Below are 23,725 nucleotides of genomic sequence, written 5' to 3' on the forward strand. Positions count from 1 at the left end.
CAGTGGTCCAGTGATACTATGAACAGTAGTACAGTGTTCATAGTATCAGCATTCAGAAGCAAAAGTGTCAATCTTTTTTGTAAAATATATCTTGGTTGTTCTTTCTTTTTTACTTCCTCACAGTTCCTATTGGTAGACCTTTCAAAACCTCACTCACCTCATGGTTAGACTTATAATTTCCTTATTGAAATCTGTTTCTGGACATTGTATTATCTGGTTGTACCTTCTATTATTTCTGTCTTTCATACAAATTGCTTTGAGCTCATAGCACCTAATATTGTTTCAGGTGGAAATTTTTTTATAATTAAAAAAAAATTCATTGTGTTTTATGTGCTTGTTCCATAAAATACGCCATGAGGTGAAAAAGTGAGAAGTTCATGTGCCTAAAGTATGGTAAAACCTATGCAAGTGGCTTTGGCTTTAGAGAGTGAAGATTAAGCTGCAGAAAAATCACCTGCTTGAAAAGCTGGCATACATAAATCTCAGGTCATTAGTGTGATATTAATGAAATAAAAGAGATCAAATTGTTTGATTTAGATAAAACTTTCTGAAAAGCCTATGTGTGCACCTTTTTTGCATGTAAATTGAAAAGCCAGTTGTTAGCAGAACTTTTGACTTTAATTTAAAGAATTGTATACGTGGTCACCCACAGGATATATACACCTCAGTATTTTCAATGGACAATTTTTCAATGCTCTTCATAGAGTTTGGTAGCCATTTGAAACTCTTTGTACAAGAGACCTGTGATAGAACTTGATAATACTAAACCATTCAGGTTTGTATGGTTGGTTGTTTGGTTGGTTGGTTTTTAAATTCAAGTAGGTAGAGGCAAAGTAAAGAAAAGAAATTTTCAGCTTTCCAGGCTAACACCTTGTCCTAACACCTGCTATTAAGATCATATCACCTGTTATAAGTGTTCTTGTTGGCAGCTCTTTACATTTTCAGAAGACTAGTGAAATGTTTTGCAAATTAGGCTTTTGCTAGCACTGAGTTGCTCATAGAGATTCACATCATTTAAAATACTGACCTTCTAAGAAAAGGAATTTTACTGGCATTTATGATTCTTATGCCCTTAGAGTTCTGCCTGTGGGTTTTAGTTGGTTTGTTTTGGTTTGTTTTGGTTTGGTTTTTTTTTGGTGAATGGGGCTTTTGGTTGTTGAGGGCTTTTTTAATACAGAAAATGTGAAATCTTACCAAGGTCTGGTGAGGGAAAAGGTAAGTATTGATAGGCAAGAAAGATGGATTTCATTGCAATAAAAGAACATTTAAAAGTTAAGATTTTAAAAGCTGCCTACAGATTTTGGAGGTCAAGTCTCATATTGAGAAAAGAAAATTAACTGAAATTTTAGGGTGTTTTGAGTGTGTGCAGATGCTTGAAGGAATGGAAAATACAAGTATGCTGTAAAGCAACTTATTTATTCATTCAGAGCATTTATTCACCTTGATGCACAGCATTTCTAACTGTAAAACAATTGTTTTGAGTAGGAAATGCAGAGAAACTGTACTTGGTTGTGACAAACTCCTGCACTGTTCAGTCAATCTCATTTCCTATTCTGGGATTACTTGAATCAAGAGATCTGAATTCAGTACAAATTCAGTGATCCATTTGTTTGCTTGTTTATTTCCCTTCTAGAACCTAGAGATTATAAAGCATATTACTGGTTTTATTGCAAGCCATTTGTATTTTTTCATTGATGGTATTATTTACTCTGCATTATTTAATACAGTCTCAAAACAAACTGATGTTTACCCTGGCAGTCTTATGGGCAATATTGCAATACAATATAGTACAATGAAGTAATGACTTTCTTCTTTTACACAAGAATTTCTCTATTACAGAGCTCACTTTTTTCCTTTTATCAAAATTGACGTTAAAGTGCAATTCAACTATATTTCATGAGCATTGTGCAAAACCAGGTTAAACAAGTTAGGTTATGATCTGTCAAGAAACACCATTTGTAAAGTAAAACAGGTTCATCAAGCTGTCTTTTAAAAAGCCATCCAGACTTCATCCAGGGTCTTGGAAAATTAATCCTTTGCAAGAATACAAGAAGTGCATTCATAGGTTCCCCAGGATCTTCTGTAAAAAGTATTTTTCATTTGATACAGTATTGCTGTTATTGTGCAAGTAAAAGTAGCATAATAATGGAGCAAGTTTTTTGTGAAAATATCCTTTGGTCAGGTTCTTGTTTCATGTTACCATTTGGTGCATCTGTAGATTGAGCAAAATTACTTTTGTTGGCAGTTTGCTTTTTTTCAGTCCTTGCTAAAGTCTGACTTGTTTTTACTCCCCTGTTGCCATATGAATATGTAAACAGGTTCTTACAGATGCAGATTTTTTCCTTCTGAAACTCAGTGGGTGTTTGGGTTGGTTTGAGTGTAATTGTGAAGTATATATGATGACAAATAAGGATGAGCTGTGTGGTAAAATTTTCATTGGTGTTCCGATGCAAACAGCATTTTTAACTCATTGACTCTGTTAACTCTTTATACACTAACAGTGATGAAAATACATAAATATCTTGCAGACTCAGTCTTGCACAACTCCATGCCAGTCTTAGTCGTGTGGAATGTAGAACAAAAGTACTGGATTTGTAAAACATTGCTAGAACAGAGTTACTAATAGATCTTATATAAGAGTTCATTTGCTACTGTCTGGTACCAGATTCTTGGTTGCTTCACAGGACGATATTTTGATGATGTTTTGATTAAATGCTCTTACACACATTTTGTGCTTTGGCACAGTACAAAATGTCATTTAAAATTTTAAAAATGAAACCTCTGAAGTAATTTGCTTTAGCTACTACCTTTTAAGGTGCTGCAGGATCTAATAGCTAGCATTTTTTAAGAGCTGCTCTCTCAGATAGCTGTGGTTTACAGTGTCTGTATTATCTTTGAAGCTGTTTTTTTTTTAATTTGCAGTGATTTTATAAGACTGATTAATATTATTTTTGTATTTATAAAAGTTTCCAATTAATCTGTTCCGGGATCAAAGTAAACCTGACCTTATGAAACTATACATATACGAAGCAGAATATATATGTTTTTTCTTAGAAGAGGAATATGCATTTAATGACTTTCAGAAATACTGTTTCACAGCATATTTGTGTATTTCTGTTCTTCCATTCTGTTGTTCATTTCTCCAGTTTTTGTTCTGTAGGGGAATGTTTTGCATACTGCCATGAAGTTAGCTTTGTTTCAGAGCTGTACTTTATGCACAGTACTTGTTTCTGGGAGTGGTGATTGGTAACCTCCCATTCACAGGACTCTGTTGCCATTCATAAGCTGGGTGCTGCTCTCAGGAACTGGCATGGGCTGAGTGGAGCCACACCTCCTGGTGTGCTGGATGGACACTCTAGAGACAGTTCAGTAGCAGCATTGTCAGAGCATCTCTCTCTCCTTTTTTGCTTTGTTCAAATCACTGTAGAACTCAATACAAAGCAGAACCAACCAAGGAGTTTGCAGTCAAGTCCTGCAGATGACTGGACAAGGTGGTGGACCACCATATTTCAGTCTGTTCTGTCATAAATCTGCATTCATCTGACATAGGAAATATAAGAATAAAGCTAACAGCATGTGCATGCTGTTCTGCTATAAAAATTAAGTTTTAAGAGCAGAGACTGTTAAGCAAAACTTTACAAGCAATGCTGAGTGACTTGCAGAAAGTCCAATCACCAGCCATGAGCCAAGCTACCCATGGAACCTAAATACACCAGCTGTCTGCCTCTTCTATCTGCAAAGTATTTTAAGAAGTAGTTAAGCCATCTAAATGCTAAATTTGAGAATCAAGTCCCATTATACAAGATCATGATCTCCTGGAAATCAATGGGAAATTTATTTTCTGTTTGCTTGGTTTTATTCACATTTTTACAAGATGTTAAGTAGATAATTGCAGATTTGTTTTAGTGGTATCTTACCTCCAAACAACCATCAGCGATCCCATGTTGGACTTGTAATTTACTGGGTTATTAAGGGCATGAGGACAGACTGGGCAGGAGAGTTAGCTTGGAAAAGGTGCATGTTTGTTCTCAGGGGCTGGAATAAGTGAACTGTCAAGGCAAAGCCTCTGTTCTCAAGAAGCTAAAGCCCCTGAGGGCCTGTTAGCAGAAGTTTTTCAGGCCATTGTATAGCACTAGAAATAAAGGCAATAATTCCCAGGATCAATTCTTGCTGTAATGTTGAACTGATAAGAATTATGAAAACTCTGGTAATATTTGTTTTGTATTCAGTTCCTGCTTTTCTAGCAGGACTCCCAGACATCTTAGTGTAGACAGAACAGACAGGTTGCTTTTTGTGCTCTTAGTAAACTCAAATACAATCCACAAAATAGCAAATGTGTTCTGTGATATCTCTGGCTTGCAGGAAAATCAAAGTTGTCATGTGCATAAATGACAAATGCTTTCCAGAGCCAACTTCACCTTTCCTTATGAGAAAGTGAATTTAGCATGTTAATTTACTATTTCTTTTCCTTCATTATATATTTTTTCTGTATGAATGAAGTAGCCAGAAGAAAATTGGATGATTCACCTCTGTGTTTCTTTGGCCAAGTCTTTAATTAAATTGGAATTAAATTGCTGAAGTTCCAGCAACTATAAAATGTAATTCTGTTGTTTAGACCTTTTTTCCATCATGATTTTAATCCAACTGAGAGCTGTGATTTCAAAAAAATGGGAAATTAACTCAGTCCTGCACCCCTTTCCTGCCATCAATAGATACTTGTTTCACCTTTGTTTGTCTCTTGTACCAGCACTGCCAATGCTATATTCTAAGTCACTCAAAGGAAATGATCCAAGCTGAAAATATGTCCATTACTGCTAGGTTCATTTACAAACACATTCGTTCCTTCCTTCAGAATTCTCTGATGCAGTTATTGTGTTCATCAAGGTGAAGTCTGCATAAAGGAACAGGCAGAAATAAAAGGGTGCAAGAAGCAAGAGGGATGGCTGGACTTCCCTATCAGAGGTCACATGGAGCTGTGGTTTTGCACTTGCCAGCAGGCATTTGACACCAGACAGGCTTTTTTATGGTAAATTGTTTCATAGCTGGTATCATCTGGTGGATCACAAGTATAGGCCAGGTCACAGTGAGTTTGTGGTGCTTTGACCCGAGCAGCTTTAACATCTCTCTTAAGAGTGAGACCATTCTTAAATTTTTTTGGCAACTTTCATCCCTGACAAGTCCATGCAATTGGCAGGTGTAATTGAAATAGAGCTGTCAGTAACAGTGGTCAGATAGATAGTTGCAACTGCTTCTGCTATAGAGATTTTCAGTATTAGTGGGGTTTAGGTTACATTAGTAAAAAACTTGTTGATCAAAAAGCAGGCAGGCAGCAGTGTTTATTGTCAGCATCATGGTGCAACTAAGAATAAAATATAAAAAATGTGTGGAGTGTCAGCAAAAATGGTTCATTATCTGACATAGTTTGTCTTCCAATAGCATTTTTGCAGGACTTCTGCAAGGTAAAGGGTAACTTCTCCTTTTAATCTTTGTCTCCATTTGTATATCACTTTCCTGTCAGCTTTCTAGTTAAGTGGCTGCTGTTTTCCCCAGCCTGTATAATTACAGATGATTGCTGCTGAGGGCACTACAGTTATTTGTGAGATAACACCTGCTCTTTCTTAGTAAATGAAGCATCCTTAAGTGACAGTTTGACTGCGTTGATTGTGTGGAATTAAGGAAGACTTGACCAGCTGGCTCCAATGTCACTTTGTGCAGTTGCAGACAATGTGACATCAGTGTCAGCAGCTCCCAAGGTGCTTCCTCCTGGGTTTTGTAACTGCACAATCCACTGAAGGAAGAGCTGCTGCTCCGGGCACTTTGTATGGAGGAGAGCAAGGCAGCTCAATAATTGATACCTGCGGGACCGATCGCGTTCCTGGACACCCGAGATGGGCTGTTTGCCTCTGCCAGCAAGGGATCCTTTGCTTCTCCCCTCCTTGGAAGAAGCAGGCATTTAGCCCCAATGAGTCTCAGCTTGAGAAAGAAATACTTTCTCACTAGTTGACTGAAGAGCAGGACTTGTAGAGACAAAGTACTTGTTTGTACCCTTTAAGTATGACTTACCAAGTCTGATACTGTTGTCTTGTCACAAGCTGATTTTCAAAGATGATATATTCTAAATGTCTTTCCATTAAAGGGGGGAAATTACAAAGAGCTGAATGGTTAGGCAAATGCCCTGCCACATCACATGGGCCTGTGAGAGAGGTGGGTAATCAGGAAGAATTTTCTGTGTTGGTGGCTGTCCCCTATATATACACACCCTCAGGAGCTGGCTCAAAGATCAAGTTACATATTCTCTGAATCAATGAATGATATTCTCAACTGATTATCAAATATTTCATTACCACTGGTGTTCCTAGTCTTGGGTGCAGGGCAGAATTTCCATTAAATACATACTAGGTAAGAGTGGAGATTAAGGGATTGTTTTTGAATGGGATGGGACTGATTATTGTTTCCTCACAGCACGTGAAATTGTATTTTTTTTTGTGACTGAAATAGAAAAGCATGAAATGCAAACTCTGCCATTGCTCATATTCTGGTTCTTTGGTGAAGTGTTTGAATTCTAGTATAGAAGAGGTATTTATTAAGTGAATTAAACCAATGTCAATTTAGTCACATCACAGAGCCATTTAGAATGCAAGTGAATGCTTGTATGCTTTTCTCTCAAGTCCATCAAGCTCTACATTTGCATTTTAGTTATTTCTAGTTCTGTGATAGCACAGGGAGAGCTGAATGGTTTGCTGCTGTTCAGGGCACGAGCTATCCATTTATCCATGCTCCTAAAAGAGAGGAGTTGCTGCCTTCAGCAAAGTGACTACAGTGCAAAGTGATTGTTAGCAAGAAGGGTTAATAACTAATAAATAACCACATAATTTTATTATTAAAATAAATAATTGTCTCCCGTTGTCTCCAGCAGGGGGATACTTAAAGTAAAAAGACAGGTTTTGTCATCAACAACAGATTGTTGTTTGTAGTTTTCCATATTCTTTTAGTGAATACTTTTGGCATATACCTTCTATTTTAGATTTTACTTTGTTTCTAGTCTGGTCATTCCACATTGGAGAAGTATCTCAGCCACCTGGTTTTTCCTCCTGAGCTATCACACTATCAATATCTTTCTTTTTACTGATAGGCCTATTCTTGAAACATTTCTGCTATTTTATAGTGTATATTGCTTTCTGATTCAAATGTAGATGGCACCCAAACAGCATCTTTAATGTTTCTCTGTCAGATCTGAGTTTCCTTCCAAAAGTTGAGAAATAACTCTTTGCAGTTGTTTTCAATGTAGTACAATGACATATTTTGTTTCTTTAACAGGACTGCACGTTCTTTACTCGGAAGGAAATCCTTCGGTAAGTAAACTCTTTTAAATTTCTCCTTTGTGATCCATGTGGAAGAAGCTAAATCTTTTTATCTGATTTGTGAGGAAACCAGATAAAGCCTGTTATTCTGCAGGAATTAATTGTATAGAGTAAAGTAGGATTGAATTTAAGATACACTTATAATGTATAATTGTCATAAGGTGGTGATTAGCTTAAAGTGAGTATCATAGACTATTTTAGGGTTGAGCCAATGACTTGTATGAAAGGGATTTGCTGCTTTTCCGCTCAATGATACCAGTGAGGGCACATCCTGCAGTCAGTGTAGAGTCCAGAGGTGTTTCTACATGTCTGAGGTGAAGTTTTAGTGAGCAGGAATAAAATGGGTTATGACTCCCTGGTTAATTAGCACTTACTGATTTAGCATCTCCCTGTCTCAGTGAAAGGGCAGCCAGGTACTGCTGGGCACTTATTTACCCTGCAGGATGCTCACAGGGCTGATAGGGAGGAAATGCAGGTTGAGTCCTCTTTAGGCTGAACTGAATTTCTTGTGCAGCTGCCGACTTTAGTGAGATGATCCAACAAGGAGCATCCTTACAAAAAGAAAAAAAAAGAAAGCCCTGTCTGTCTCACCATCCATTTGCATGGCTGTTAATGACTGTTGTGTAGGTGGGGATGAAGGAATGAATATGGCAGCTTCAATTTAGATTGCTATAAACTGATGTAAACCAGCGTGAGACTGCAATTAGGTGAAATGGGCTAAGTGTTTTTATCTGTCCCTACAGGGAAAGTAGCCCATCAAAACCCCAAACAAAGGTAAATCTATTTTCTGCTGGTTTAATAAGCTGAATCAGCTCTCTGAAGGATCAGATGAGTGCCAAAGCTGGCATGAGAGCCACAGCAAGGAAATGCAACTGAAAGTGAAGGGAGCATTTCCCTACCAGTAAGCTGTTAGATTGACTTACATACTGACTTTGGAGTGCAAGGCTTTGGTGTCAACAGCAGCTCCAGTCAACATAAATACAGGCTATGGTCAGAGGGGTTGAAGATACATTTTTTGATTAGTAATCTGAGCTTGGATAATGTGCAAATTATTAGAAAATAGTATAACTTATTAATTTAAAGTGAAGAAAAGTTTAACACAAAATGCTGAAAATGGAACTAGGTAAAAATATATAGTAAGACTGCAGCAGAGGCAAGTGCACCTGGTGAAAGAGAAAAATAGAAACCATAGCTCACTACTGGTGTTTGATAGCTGTTTATCACCAGAAAACCTAAATACACTCCTAAGTCTTGGTTAAAGATGGTTAATTTTTGGAAGTGCTGATTGCAGCTATGAGCATTCAGTCATGGGCCCAGGGCAAGAACATATTAAAGAATGTTTGTTATTGTAGACATATTTATGTTATCACAAAACATTATGTAAAATATTATTGGACAGCTGACAATTTTTTAGAGCTGGTACTGGTTGCTTTGTTGGTGTTAGGGCTTTGAAAACATGCCCCAGTTTTCTTAAGGAGAATGTGGAAATTTAGACCAATGTGTGTAGCTTCAGGACACAACTTTTCTGCATGGAGAGATGCCAGAACACACTGGTACACAATCAGTCTGTAAGTGCCTAGAACTTAATACATGCTCAGAGGCAGCCACTGCAGATCTGTTAAAAGCAAATCTTCCTGAGAGTATCTGCTTTTGTAAGTCAGAGAAAAGAAGCAGCTGCAACATGTCTTCATTTTGGTAAAGACTTCTACATATTCCAGTCTGTAGTAGTCCTTTTCTGCTTGTGTAAGTGCACTGAACTCTTGGTCAAAATATTCCTGAACATAGAAAATTGGTGAGAATGGCAAGAAACATTGAGGTGAAGTGAGTTGGAGATGCTATAAAGATCGAGATGAGCTTTTTCAACAGTATGTTAGAGAAATTACTGGAGTCAAAGTGAGCAAAAGAAAATTCACACACTCAAGTCCTAAGAACTGAGAAAAAGTTTGCAAGTGCAGAATGGAGTGTATCAAAATGATGGGCTGGGGGGTTAGAGATCTGAGCAAAGTGAGCAGCATTTTAACAACACCAGCCTCACAATGCTCTTGCAAAAAAGAGAAATGCATTTCTAAAATGCATTCGCCTCAGCAGTGTTTATAAAATGGGAGAATTCCAGTTAGCAGTACTGTGACCTCAGTAGGAATAGAGTGTCCAGTTTGGGGCATCACAATTTAAAAAAGGTTTGTTATCCTGGAAAACATCCTGTAGAGAGGAACAGGAATAAAAAGAAAAAAAATGATGTGAAGAAAAGTTGGAAAAACCACTTTGGTTATAGGAATGAATCTGTTTGTGTAATGTGCCTCTCTTGTGATTGTAAATGGGAACAAATGGTTGAGTTGTCTCTCATAAGGCATTATTTCTCTTAGTCAGTTTTACAAATCTGATTTTCTGGCAGACAAGCTTTCACTCTAGCAATAATGCTTAACTGTTCATCAGCCCATCTGTTTCTGCTTCTCCCTGTAGACTGGTGCAGTTTGGCACCCAAAGAAACACTCAGATGCAGGTGTTTTTGGATGTCTGTCCTAGCCAAAAAGCACAAAAGTTGTCAATTCAAGTTGTGTTACTTGACAGTGACTTAACCTAGTTAGACAACTGCCAGGGGAACATGGCACTAAATGACCAAGCTGGGCACCATTTGGGACATCAGCAAACCTTTGAACCTTTTGGTAGAAGAAAAATAGTTCTTCTGTTCCCTTCTCTTCTCTGCCTGTCTCATAGTGTGTTCTTGATGGATGAAGGGGGAGGTGACAGGAGCCCTTCTAGCCAATCCAGCTGAATGTTGGATTTTACATCTGAAATCTGCTAGAGGATTAAGCAGTGGCTCCTTCAAGTGTCTGGAAAGCTTCCTTATAAGGGAGCAAATGCAGCAAACTGCTTGGAGGAAGGAGTTAGAAAACAACTCCTGTTTTTCTTTTAAAGAGTTTGAAGTTTTGTATGCAGAAAGGGGAATTGCCCTTTGTCAGCTTTGGAGGAAAAGGCATCAGCCAAAAGAATGAAATTAGTAGCTCTATACCCTTAGGAATCTTCCTGAGTTTTAGGCAAGAAACTATATACACAAAGAACATATATCCTGAAGCTACTGTTGATCCTCTTGATAATTATGTTGACATTCTTCTTATTAAAAATGTTTCTGAATCCTCCAGGAATGAAAAAGAAAAAAAAAAAGGATTTTAGGCAGTCCCTGTATTTCCATACCATAAACTTCTCCTGTATTATATTTAAAACAGATTGAGAGGAGAGAATCCCTGTCAGTGTTGATCTGCATGGAGTGCAGAGTGCTGCTGTACTGTGTCCAGTTCTGGGCTCCCCTGTACAGCTGCTCTGCTTTACACGCTAACTAAAAACTAGCAGAAGACTCATCTATCCACTTTTTCTCATCTTATTATGCTGCCTTTTTATAAATCTGATTTCAGTGCCCAGTTACTGTGTTTTATTGATACAATGAAAATAACTTCAACTGGAATTTATAAAAGGGGAAAGGCATATCAGTAACAGAATTCCTTCAACTTTCAACTCTTTCTGCTTGTGTTTCTCACTGTCCTTTGTTGTTTATCTGTTTGTCAAACTGTGGCAATTCACTGAGTTGTGGTTTCAGTTTCTGACTGAATTTCCTTGTATCAGGTTTCCTGTCATTTTGGTTTCAGCTTCACATGGTAGACCACGTTCTCTAATGGACTGTTCTAACCTCTTGCAATCTTTGGAAGCAATAATTCACTGAGGAATTGGTGCAGCACAGGGATTTATGCCTCCATTACCATGTGTAACATTTATTGTTGCAAAAACAGTTTCTGCAACTATGACATAAATCTGAGACCCTCCAAGTGCTATTTCAGTTGCCCCGAAGGCCCCAGATTAAAGAACCTCCTTCTTTTTGAGCTATAGCAACTTTTTCTCCCTGTGTGGCAGACCTGTAGGTTTTGGTCTGTCTGGCTCTGTTCCCCAGCTGTCCATTAAAGGACTACAGGACAAGAGAGCATGTGCAGTTCACTGATTTGCATCAGTACAGGGCTACAGCCTCTGTAGCAAGGGTTGTAAATCAGTTCCCATCAGTGCATTCTGTCCTGCATTCTGTGCGGTCTCATCTTCAATGCTGCTGCTTCTTTTACTTCCAGCCATCTCAGGTGCTTGGAAGGGCTGATTGATGAGACCTGGCTCTTTCCAAGGCTTTATGTTGACTTGTCAATTCTCCTGCTGGTCTCTGGAGTGGTGAATTCTTCTCTGTGTATTACACAAAGTCCTTCTCCAGCTGTTCCATTCAGCTCTGGCATCTGGACAGAAGCCTATAGCTCTGATTGTGGTGAATAGCCAAAAGTACAACTGAACAGCAGCTGTGCCCTTCTGGTCTTGCTGCAGGCACAGGTTGTTCCATCCTGTACAACGAGTGCATAGCCAGGTCATGCCATGGCTCCTGTGAACCTGTGGTGGGACTGCCCATCAGCACTCACTGCCTGCTTTCATTGCTCTAGTTAAGCCATTTGCTGTTCTTTTTCTGACAGTGCAGAACAACGCCAAGCAATCTAGAATTTACTCCTTGAGATGGTCTTGAGTGTAATATACAAGTCTTTGAATGCATCCCTTTTACTCAGGAATAAATAGGATATATATTGCTGAATAAAAATGTTTCCCCCTTACAGCATAAATCAAGTGACTGTTGCTGTGGGACCCAAATTGGGAAGATGTTAATTCATTTCTAAAGGCCACTTTAAAGCCTCTCCTTATTTCTAATCAATGAGCCATTGCAAGCTTTTATCTTTTGTTTTCAGCACTCCTTCAGTGCAGAGTTCCTGTTAAAAGGGCAGCTCAGCCAGCTGTAATGTGTTGTCATTACATTTAATGCTGGAGATGAGTGTACACCAGGCCAAGGAAGGGCTGCTCTGTGTTTTAACACACCCACTGGTGACCTTGGCTACAGTTTGACTCGCTCCCAAAGCTCAGTAGTGGATTTAAATGGTTGCTGCAGGGTGTAAGCTTAGAAATCTCTTTTTTTGAATCTATTCAGGTAGAGCAGGAGGCTCTGTTGTAAGCGACATCCCAAACTATATCCAGCAAATTCCCACAGCGTCATCCTTGCTGACTCTAGGATCCTTCACCCTCGCGAAGTAAAAACAGACTCTGACCTACCTTTTGCCATGTAAAAGACCCAAAGTAGTAAAATGAAAGTTATCATCAATCAAAAGTAGGCTGTGGGGACAAAACTGTGTTGTGGGCTTTTTACTGAACACAGTACTTTTGGTTTTCATTGTTTGATGGGCAGCTGATTTTAAAACTACTGCTGTCTACAGGCGTAAGTCTTGTTCTGCCTTTATTGATTAATTTAATAGAAAAATTAAACCCCCATTTTCTTCTGCTGCTGTCACAACTGTTTCAGTAACCTCAAGGAGCTAACTGTGAAAATGTCTTTATTTTCAAACACATCAGTTTCCTGAACCCCACTGCACATTCTTAATCTTGACAGTTAAAATAAGCAGGGATCGTCAGCTCCTGAATTTCTGAATGTTTTCCACAATGGTCAAGTTTTGCCAATAAGGAGACTAGAACACCATTTCAGTATTCTAGCTTTTAAAAAAGTAGGTAACCCATAGATGGACATTGGACTTGAAAGTTTTTTTTTCTTTTAAGTTTTTCTTTTTAAGTTGCTTTTTCTGTTGTATTTAGAAGCATCTTTTTAGCTGCTGTTTACAACAGAGAAATCAATTGTTAGAGAAGGAAATGGCTATTGCATCTTGAATTACAGAGTATTTATGAAATGTCAGGGTGAGCTGTGGTTAGCAGCTGAAATGTGCTGAGATAGTGGATATCCAATTTCTGGTATGGCATAAAATATTGCTGTGCAGGATAAGGACATCAGTTTCCTACAATGCAGAAAAAATGTGTTTCTGTGTGTCATTTTACGTGTTCTTTGTGGCACATCATAATGATGAGAAAACAGATGCCTGTAGATTATTTTACCCTAGTTTTTGAGTTTATTTACACACAGGAACCTGAAGTTCAGTTTGGTGCGGATCTGCTGCAGGTAAAGCTGGGGAAATGAAGGGGTTGCTGAGGCATTTCTTCCTGTATTACTGTTTTATTTATATTCTGCTGTTAAAACACAGTAATCTCTATATGTAATTGTTAGTATGCCTAGTGAGCAAGCAGGACTTTTTGTTAAAAGGAAAGTAAGTCACAAGATACAGCTTTATAATGTATACAAGTAGTACATATGCCCTACTGAGAGATCAGAATACACTGTGTTAATACATAGGACATGACAAAAGGGCGCTTTCTGTCCTAAGCAGTTTATGAATTAGGTGTAAGACTTAACTTCCACATATGATAAGAATTGCATTTTGCAGTACATGCCTTGGTTCAGGCCTTCTGTGCACATACTGGCAGTGCCTAAATGTTGCATAGACATAGTGTGAAACTGCTCAGTTACAGACCTCGAGAAACATGTGCCTGCTGGATACTGCATCAAAGCCCTCTTTTTTTCAGAAAGATGGCAATTTGGTGGGCTCAGACTTGTGCACTAAAACCAATGACTAGAGCTGCAAGACGAATTTGTACGTGATTACTGTCTGAATGGAATTGGTTATTTAAAATTGGTTATTGGCTGTTTGTTTCTGCTTGTTTACAGGTTGCATGGCCGATACTATGAAATGGCACCAAACGTTGTGCCCATGGACTACACAAAGGACCCAGATGTTAAACTACCTATGCAGCTTATAATAAACATGCCGGAGCTGAAGGTATCACTTTTGACTGCTTGCAAACTGTATCTTAACTTCTCTAGCTCATCTGCCAGACCTTTTTCCAAAATTGATATCCAGAAGCTCTGTGGCATGCAAAGGTCTTCCCCTTCCTGTTATTATTCAAGGGCAAAACCAGCCCCAGAAACTGGAAAATATTCAGGTGAATGTCTTTCTTGCAGAGATAGTTAGGGTAGATGTTAAAGGAAATGAATAGGAAATAAATTTAGCAATCTTTGCTTTTTGTGTATATGCCCCGCAGAAGCCACATATCCACAGGAATCTCTGTATGAAGAGCTGGTTAGAAATCTGAAGTTCTTATCTCAGTCTGTAGGAATTTTGCTATCAATGTGCAGAATATTGCTAATAAAAAGTAAAGGTTTCCCCCTTTTTTCTCAGCTACCTAGGCACAATAAATATTATTTTTCTTAATTATCAGGAGTTTTCATTTTCATGGGGACATTACATGGTAGGAAGTGGAGAAACAGTCCATGTAACTGCAAATGAGAGAAGCAGTAGGTATAAGGCAATAAGTGCAAAAAAAATTGAGACACTTTGTTTTTATTCTCAGTTCAACAATTCAAGAATTTATGGTTTTAATGGGACAAATGTGGACTTCAGGCATTTATTTTTAAACAGTTCATTGAATTATGTTGTGTTTTGTCACACAGTCTATTTTTCATATATGCTAGTCGATTGATGTCTGTAAATTACTATAATGTGGAAACTATGTGCTCAATCTGATAGTTGCATGAAGCATTATTAAGCTTTTTAAGAACAATGCTATAAAAACCTTGTAATTGATGGCTTTCCACTTAATTTTAATGATCTAGAAATTCTTCCTTAGTGTTGTATTTTTTTTCAAATATCTGGTATTTTACAAGCAGAAGCCATGCTTTAGACATTCAGTTGTAGAGAACGCTAAGTCAACATGAAGTGAAAAACATTTGAATTAGATTTCAAGTTGAAGGTCACAGAATTCTTTGTTCCTTTAATACCACACTTGCTGTATGTTTATTCTGGGATAATATAATTTGTTGAACAAGAACCATGTTTTGTTAAAGTATGTGTGTTAAAAAGTATTCGACCAGCATTTCATATAAATGGAAACATTAAACACATGCAATCATTTAATTCAGTAGAAAACCTTGGGAAAATTTTTATCCTTCAATTATTCTTCAGACTCTGATTTAGCAGATGCCTATGGACAGCTTGGGTTTCTGAAGAAGCTGAGAAATAATTTAGAATTCTTTTTCACAGTAAGTATGGGCTTCTTCAGCAAAATATATTTATGCTTTTTCTAATGGCATCAGTATTCCTTAGGGTTTATGTTATCATCTCTGAGATCTTGATAGCACAACATGAATCCTTTGGCACAGTTCTTTGACTCCTCAGACTTTAACTGCCAGACAGCTGAGAGTTGCTTTGTGACAAATCAAGGCTAAGCTTAGAAAAGGAAGTGAGAAATTATGATCACACAGAGTCTTTTTGGCTTCAGTGATAGCAGATTGAACACTTAAGGAACAGCTCATTTTATGAGAACTTTCAAGATGGAAGGCCTGGTACTGAAGCTGACATACAAACCAGAGATTTTATGCAGGATCATATTTAGATTGAGATACAGGAGCATATCATGCTAGCTTAGCAAACTTAGGTGGTAATGGCAGACTTCCTAAGAGGCTTCCATGTATGAATCATAATCATGTATGGATCATTTATGGGTCATAATCTATCTACGGGCATCACAAGTCTGTGAGGCTTTCTCACCCTGCTTTAGAAGATGTCTCTAGGTAATGGAACTTGACTTTATGAAAGTAATAGGACAAACTCAGTGATGAATTTTATACAAATTCTCTCTCCGGTCTCATAAGTCTGTGGAAGAACCTTAGAAGTGTTGATTGCAAGCCACTCATTTTATTTCAGGAATTCTGGGAGCTCACAGAGAAAAGTGCTTTCAATAGCTGCTGAGCTTGTTTCCAGTAAAATCCCAGCAGGAGGAGACTAGGTGATATTCCATAACTCTTTCAAAGCATTGACAATAAAAGATGTTAAAATGCCTGGGATCTTTGTTATAAACTGGAGTCCATCTTGCTCTTGAAGCATCTTGTGGGCACCTGTGCAGACAGGGATGAGAGGGAGAGAGGATTTCCTCAAGAGTTTATTTTTGAAGCGATCTAGGTACTAGCTTCAGCTCATACACTAAGAAAAAAATCTTTGACCTTTGCAACTTGACCAGACTGCCTAACAAATCATGGTGGTGTTTTCTTTGGTAAATTTTCATCAAGGTGAAGACAAAGACAACATTTACTTCTTAAAATAGAAATAAATTACCTAAATGTCTATTGAATTCTAATAAAATTAGTGCTAATTTCAATGCACCTGGCTTTTTTCATATACACATTACATTTCTAGTTACTGGCAATGTTGAGCTCAATGCCACTGCAGGTTCTGACAAACGGATAGAATCAATAATGCACTTTTCTAAATTAGATTCTGCTAATATAAAGAAAGATCTTTACCTCATGCATTAAAGCTTTGAGCCAGGTGTTTTGTGTTTCAAGGGAAAAAAAATGCTGATGGTCATTCTCTTTAATTGATAATGAATTATTCACTAACTCCTGATTCTGAAAAGTTGAAAGTTGGGACAAGAAATAAATAAATAAAGAAGGGGAAGGTACTTTCAGTTGATTAGGTCTACCATTACAGTGAAGTTAACAGAGCTGCTTTACTCCATCAGTTTCATTGCAGTCTCTGTTCTCTAATTTTCTCAATCTTGGTTACACAGGCACCAGTCTAATCAATTAACTTTGGGGCATCTGGACACCTGTGAGATGGCAGTAATTAATATAGAAAAACTGTAGCCATGATATGGACTGCTCGGTGTGGGGGCCTTCTGTGTAAAGGGCAATGGGTAATGCCAGGGCAGGGTGATCTTCCCAAGCCCCAGCCCTGCTCTGGTCAATTTTTGCCTCCAGCTCATCCTCAACATCCATGCATTCTGTTAGTTGTTCCTAGTCATGATGGGATGTTTTACTCCCTTCAGAGGAGCAAAACTTCAACCACTCTTCTTGCTTCTCTGAAGTCTCTTTATCAAGTGCTGTAGGTGAGGGCTGTTTTCTCTGCATCAAACCCCAGGCCTGCACCTCCCCTGCAGCCTTGTCTGTACACCTCCCTGTCATAGTTAGGAATCAGTTCTTGTCACAATGCCTTATCTTCCCATGAGGTGCTGGTAGGTTCTGTAATATTTAAGCAATTCTGTATACAGCTTCAGTCTTTGGGTTTTTGGTTGTCGTGACTTCAGTAAAGAGTCATTGTTGAACTTAATATGCTTCTGCTTTCTGACAGAACAAAATGGTCTTTTCCATTAAGACATAAATGTGCCAATTTAGCTCTGTCTTAGCCTTGGTTTCTGCAGGGATGTCTTAAATAGTACCCTTCAGGCACTGCAGAGAAGTTTGATGACATTAATATAATCATAGAAACATAAAACCCAGGTTATTGATTTTGAGGAACAAGAAAATTAAGAAAAAAACCCTGCAAAGAAACTTGCTTTTTTCTGCTCCAAGTGCAATTTACTGTTGCACTTATTATGCTTCCCTTTTGAAGCACTAGTCTTTCCTATGGAGCTTTGGTAATCGACAATTTGGCTACTTTTATATTAATGTTTGTCTGATAGCAATTTTCCCCCCTCTGTTTTGGAATAATCCTGAAATTTGAGAAAGGCTAGATTTTACCATTGCTGAAAAAGTCCTGATTAAAGCATCCAAAAGGATTCTGACTTGCAATAGTCTGCAAAATAGTCTGCTTTGTGCTTTTAAATATATTCTCTAAAGTCAGTGGGGACTTATGTTCAAATACAGAAGGGAAAGTCGTCATTGTGTTTCTGTGGATATAAAAATTAAGCAGCATTTTGTAATGACTCTCCAGTATCTCCAACTTAATGAACTTGACCTATCTTTGAACTTCACTTGTAACCTCTTATCTCCAAAATGCAGTCAGCCTGTGGGAATAGGATTGGATGCTTGAAATTAGTTCTTCAAACTACAAAACAGATAAGGCAAAAGGCCACCAGAGTACTTTCCTAGAATCTGGGATGGAAACTAGAGGACAGAAGAATAGAACAGGTGACTTAGCTGCAATGCCAGGAGTAAACCCTCAGTTTGTTAGAAAACTAATGGTTGTGTTTACTGTAAGCTGTTAAAGGACTGAATGTTGGAATAGATGCTGTGTAAGATTTTAAAATGCACAGAAACACAATTATCTGAGTAAAAGAAGCATTCCTTGCAAAGATGGATTGCACATTTAGGATTCTCTCAAGCCACTACAGCAACAACATCAATCTGCAAAACAGCAGATTTGGTTCTTGGTTGTAGCGATTCTTTATTGTTTCTGTCTCCCCTCTCGTTTTTATCATGAGACTGCAGAAAAAGCTTTTTAAGACAAGTGTAAGTTTCTAGTTTTAAAAGGATTATTTTTTTTCAACAATTATTGCTTATGGGAAAGCAATCTAGGAAAAAACAATATAATTTTCCCCTTTACTCCCTTCCCCCATGGCTCTTCCTTTAAATATGATGGAACCCTAATCTGTGCTCTTTAGAGTAGAGGTAATGAAATTACAGAAAGGATGTGAAAAGTATCTGTGAAGGTAAGCTAATACTTTCCATTGTGTAAGCCACAGATATACTGCCTGAAGACACATAATATGAGAAAGTTAAAGGAAAGAAATCAATATGAGGAAAGATTTTATTTTTCATTTTGGTTTTAGCGATCCATTTGGCAAAGAGTTACTTAAGAAGTATGCTTAGGTTCATTTAATTCATTCTTAATTGATCTGTATTTTCAAGACCTCTGACATGCCAAATAAATAACTCATCTTATGCAACTGCAATATGCTTATTGAGTCAGTGAGATCCTGCCCCAGTCTTTCTAAAGCACAAAGTCCTGGGCTTGATATTCACTGCTGATAAGGATATTTGCATCTGTCTGCTCCTGGTTTGTTACCCAATGCTGCCTCTAAGATGTCAGTTTTACTACTGTTGCCATGACACTTATTTCTCATCAGGTTTGTTCCAACGAAAGCTATACAACATTTTAGAAATGAAAAATAAATTTCTAACATGTTTTGATGCCCATTCTGATGTTTGGCATTCTCAATTATTAAACATATAACACACAATTTTTTGGTGTGCTTTTAGAAAGAAAGTGGGCCTTTTCATATATTTCAGCCCAAATGAATCTTACTTTGGTTTATTTATAAACTGGCAGTTTGAAACAATAGAACCAATTGTTCCTCCTTGCATGTCTGTGTGTGCATATCCCACAAACAGGTCAGGTATATGTGTATAACCACAGGTAAATCCCACAAACAGGTAAATGTGTATTCCATGAATATCTCCAGGGACATTTCCAGGCATTTAAGTGAGATACTTTAACCTGAGCACTGCCCACAGATGCACACCTGCTGTACCTACACATCATTCACAAGACATGAGTGATCACTACATATCCTTTTACAGTGAGGTTCTCTCAGCCTCTGCCTGGGTCTGGGGTGTTATTTTTCATTCTCATGCTCTGGAGAGATGTGACCCTTTTGCTTTTTGAGTCTGCTTTTTATTTTCAGGAATCCCTCTTTTCTATTCTGTTTAATTTGGTTTTATCTGCCCTGGTTTTGTCTTCATCTGAACAGTGAGCTCATTAATCTCCTATCCTTTGAAATCTGTAGGCCTGTTCCCAATTGTGGATTCCTTCAGTCATCCAACCCTGCAGGAGAATTTGTATTTAGTATTGACTACTTTATTGGACTGTCATTTGAGCCTAAGGCTCTGTGGTCCCTACTTCATCTGTCCATAAAAACAGCCTTGTTCCTGGTCATTACTTTTTTAGTCACCAGAGTTATACCAAAAATGCCTTCTATAGATGATTGTGTTCTATGTGTGAATTATCAAGAAAGAATTCAAGTAAACTGAAAAACAACATTTTCTGGTCATCTGTCTCTCAAATATAGCTAGTTTTTGAAATTTCATTTAAAGTAATAGGATGGTTTATGAATACCTGTTAGGTAATTAAATTTACAGGGAAATAAAAGAAGTTAAAAGGAGATATGATTGAGCTTCTGAGCTTTCACAGTACTGCTCCTTTAAAAGCCAAACAAAATGCTGCATGCATATTAAAAATAGTGAACCTGATATGTCACCACCACAGCTGTATGTATTTATGGATCAGTATGTTAATCAGTGTCTTGGCTTCAGATAAGCTCTGTATCACAGATTTAATGAGATGCTGCTCACAGCCCAAGTGATGTTTGCATTCTGTTCATATTCAACTAAATTGAATTGATTTTCCAAGTTTTATTGATAAAGCTACAAATTAGTGTTGGGGTTTTGTATAGCTCTGAGAAAGACAATGGGTTTTTACTGTAAAAACATTTGTTTTGGATTTCATAGTGATAAAGCAGGTTTTCTTATGCTTGCTTGTGTGTTTATGGTTTTAGAATATTGTCTTATTCTAAGGTGCTAGAAATGATTTCAGGATCCTCTCCAGTGGTGATTACATTTCATTTAAATTTCTGGAATTTTTAGTCAATCCACCCACAGGCTGGACATTGACACGTGTCAGTGAAAGGCCAGAAGTGGTACTATGCAGCAGCAAGGACTGCTGAAACTTCTTGCTAAAGCATACAAATGTAAGTTTTTTGATGCATTTTTGGGGAGAAAAAAATGTCTTTAAAGAGCCAACTACGCAATTAAATATTCATTATCAAGGAGTCTGCAGATTTTTTCATCTTCCAAATACCAGTCTATGTGTGTCTTCCACAGGAGAATCCCTTCAAAGAAAGGATTGTGTCGTCTTTCTCAGAAGATGGAGAGGGGAGCCTGAGCTTCAATGACTTTGTGGATATGTTCTCCGTGCTCAGTGAAATGGCTCCCCGAGAGCTGAAAGCAATCTATGCCTTTAAGATTTATGGTACTGTGTGGAGGGGCTCTGGTGTGCTTTTCGTGTTTGGAGTAAATGAGTGGTACACTTGGTGATCTTTGGTTCTTCTATTGTTTAGATTTTAACACAGATAACTTCATTTGTAAAGCAGACTTGGAAAAAACCCTCAATAAGCTGACCAAGGAAGAGCTGACAGAGGAGGAAATCACTCTGGTTTGTGAGAAAGTGATAGAAGAAGCTGACATGGATGGTGATGGGAAATTAGGATTTGCAGATTTTGAAAACATGATTTCCAAGGCACCAGACTTTCTCAGGTATTATTTTAAGAAAAACAGAGTCCCTTGAATACTTGCAGGTATGTTTTGGAATATCACTGTGCAGTCTAATACAAGAAGTGTCAGACGTAAGTATTTTACGTGAGAACTCACTAGGGGATGACTTCTTACCTAACTCAGTTTACTTTTCCAGGGCATATTCCAGTTCTCTCCTAATTTAAGACTAAGAGCTCAATGACTTTTAATTATCACCTTTCCTGCTCCTCCACCCGTCTTGGTGCAGTTCAGGAAAATATTTTGATCCATTATGAGCTCAAATTCAGCCTATAGCAAGGATTAAGCCTATAGCAAGGATCCCAGCTGTTCGTATAGGAATGTGTGTAAATATTGTATAGATGTTAGAAATATACATAGAAAGACATTGATCTCTTTGCTGTGAAAGTGTTTTTTGAAGAACTGTAAAGTGGCCTGCAGAACACAGATTAGTATTTCTTTCACGAATGAAACTTCTGAGGAAAGAGGTTAAAAGCGATTCAACAATAAAGCAGGAGCACATGATTCCAGTGAACCTTGAGAAACATCAGCTTCTGGAGAGGAGACATTCAATGTGAATGTCTTTTACACATTTCAGATATTCCTTGACTAATCAAGTGTATCAACAGAAATCCCTTTAGAGCAAGACATGTATCATCATTATGGTGAGGCTCAGCTCAGTAGGTATTCTAATATTTTGTTTACAGATACTTCCAGCTAAGAAAACATCTTCTTTATACTGCTATCCTTGTAGAAGCTGCTGGGATCAGGTAGGGTTTTCTTTAATCAATTAAAAGGCTGTGCTGCTCCTACAAATCTGGTAGAGAACAGTGATCAAATGTGAAGAATTGAAGGCAGATCTGAAGATTCAGTAGAAACTGCAGTTTCAGAAGTTTCCTGTGCCATGACTGATTTTACTGCTGTGTTGTAGAGGCTCGCAAACTGCTGACTGAGAATTCCAAGCTGAGGATGCTGTGCAGTCCAGTCATTTCCTGAGAAAGTTGCAGAGAGGAATGTTTGCCAGTGTAGCCATTAGAATGACTGTCACAATTATTTTTCTTTTCCAGTTAGGTGATGTTTTGGGAAGATGAGGAAATGAGTGAAAATCACTGAGTACTGGGTATTTAGCAGGGCAAGATGATGAGTAAAAAGTGGGATGAAGTGGGATGTGTATTATAGATTAGATGAGAGAAATTGGAGTACCCATAAAATCAAAGGACGAGGCTACCAAGTATTGAAAGACTGAGCGTCCAGTTGCTCAATTTAAACACATGTACTTGGATCTGTGTCTGTGACAACATATCTCCTTCAGGTTTAAGATGGCAATGTGCATATTTAAGGTAGATGTTTGGCATCCCTGGCTTCCAGAGGAATTGTGACTTGCCCCTCCATTCAGGTTCAGGAGTTTAGCTGGGTCATGGAATTCATCTCTGAAGTCCTCAAGCCTAAGAGCTCCTGGTGGTATATAGAAGGATCTCCTTCCACCTCTTAACCAAAACACTGGTTTAGAGCCTCTGACCAGGCAGTTTCTATATAAAAGCAGCTTCTGTGGGGATAACAGTACAAAGAAAACAATTTCTTAGCTGGAAATATTTGTAAAGAAAATATTAGAATCCTCTGAAGAATCTGATGTTTCTTATGGTTCAGCAACATGTGTCTTGAAGCTATATTGGAAAATGAGAATGTAATGGAAAAAAGCCTCAGAGTTGAGAATGTGGAGTTCTCTAGTTTGGCTTCTGTTTTAATTTTAAGAGTTAACAGCTGCAGGAAAAGAAAGTGATAGGGTCATAAGACTACTTTTATCCAAACTGATTTACATGCAAGATTTGATACCTCTGCCTTACTGTGGTTTACTGTTCATTTTGTCTGTAAAGATATTTTATTTTTTTAGGACATTGTTAGTTCTATTTTTCCTGTATGCACTGCATCACAGACTGGCATACTTGTTAATACTGAACTTCCTGTTCTGAAGAACTTACTCTAATTTTTTAAGTACCGGGTGAATACTGCATTCTAAAGAGAGATTTGACTTTTGGAATGGAATTCATTGAAGTTTAGTGCCACAATAGGTTCACCAAGGCCTGACTGGGACTGAACCTAAACAAGCACGCTCTGGCAGGAGCCAGTGTCTGCCAGCATGTGACAGACTTTGTGACATGGGACAAGAATGCAATTCCTGTAGCTGATCTCTCACCACAAAACTCCCAGTTCTTTGTGCCATAACAGTCTTGGAAACACTACCTATTCATTTGCTGAAACAATCCTTTCTTACATCTTTGTGAATTAATCTCCAGCTCTGTCTCTAGCCTTTCATTTTCTTCTGAGTTTTCAGCTGTAATGGTTGTCTTAAATGATAGCCTTGGGCTGTGTGCAGCCACAGGGCAGGCAGGGCTGTGCA

General features: G+C 38.0%; 1 protein-coding gene across 1 annotated transcript in view; it reads left to right on the top strand.

The window, feature by feature from the left end:
- Positions 1-23,725, top strand: part of CIB2 (calcium and integrin binding family member 2) — a 29,723-nt gene that overhangs the window by 3,033 nt on the left and 2,965 nt on the right. Inside the window, exons 2-5 of the mRNA XM_030955358.1 lie at positions 7,318-7,352; positions 13,975-14,086; positions 20,902-21,049; positions 21,138-21,333. Coding sequence (XP_030811218.1) covers positions 7,318-7,352; positions 13,975-14,086; positions 20,902-21,049; positions 21,138-21,333 — 491 coding nt within the window. The remainder of the gene's footprint in view (positions 1-7,317; positions 7,353-13,974; positions 14,087-20,901; positions 21,050-21,137; positions 21,334-23,725) is intronic.

The sequence above is a fragment of the Camarhynchus parvulus genome, chromosome 10 (assembly GCF_901933205.1).
Source record: "Camarhynchus parvulus chromosome 10, STF_HiC, whole genome shotgun sequence".
In the NCBI taxonomy this organism is placed as follows: Eukaryota; Metazoa; Chordata; class Aves; order Passeriformes; family Thraupidae; genus Camarhynchus; species Camarhynchus parvulus.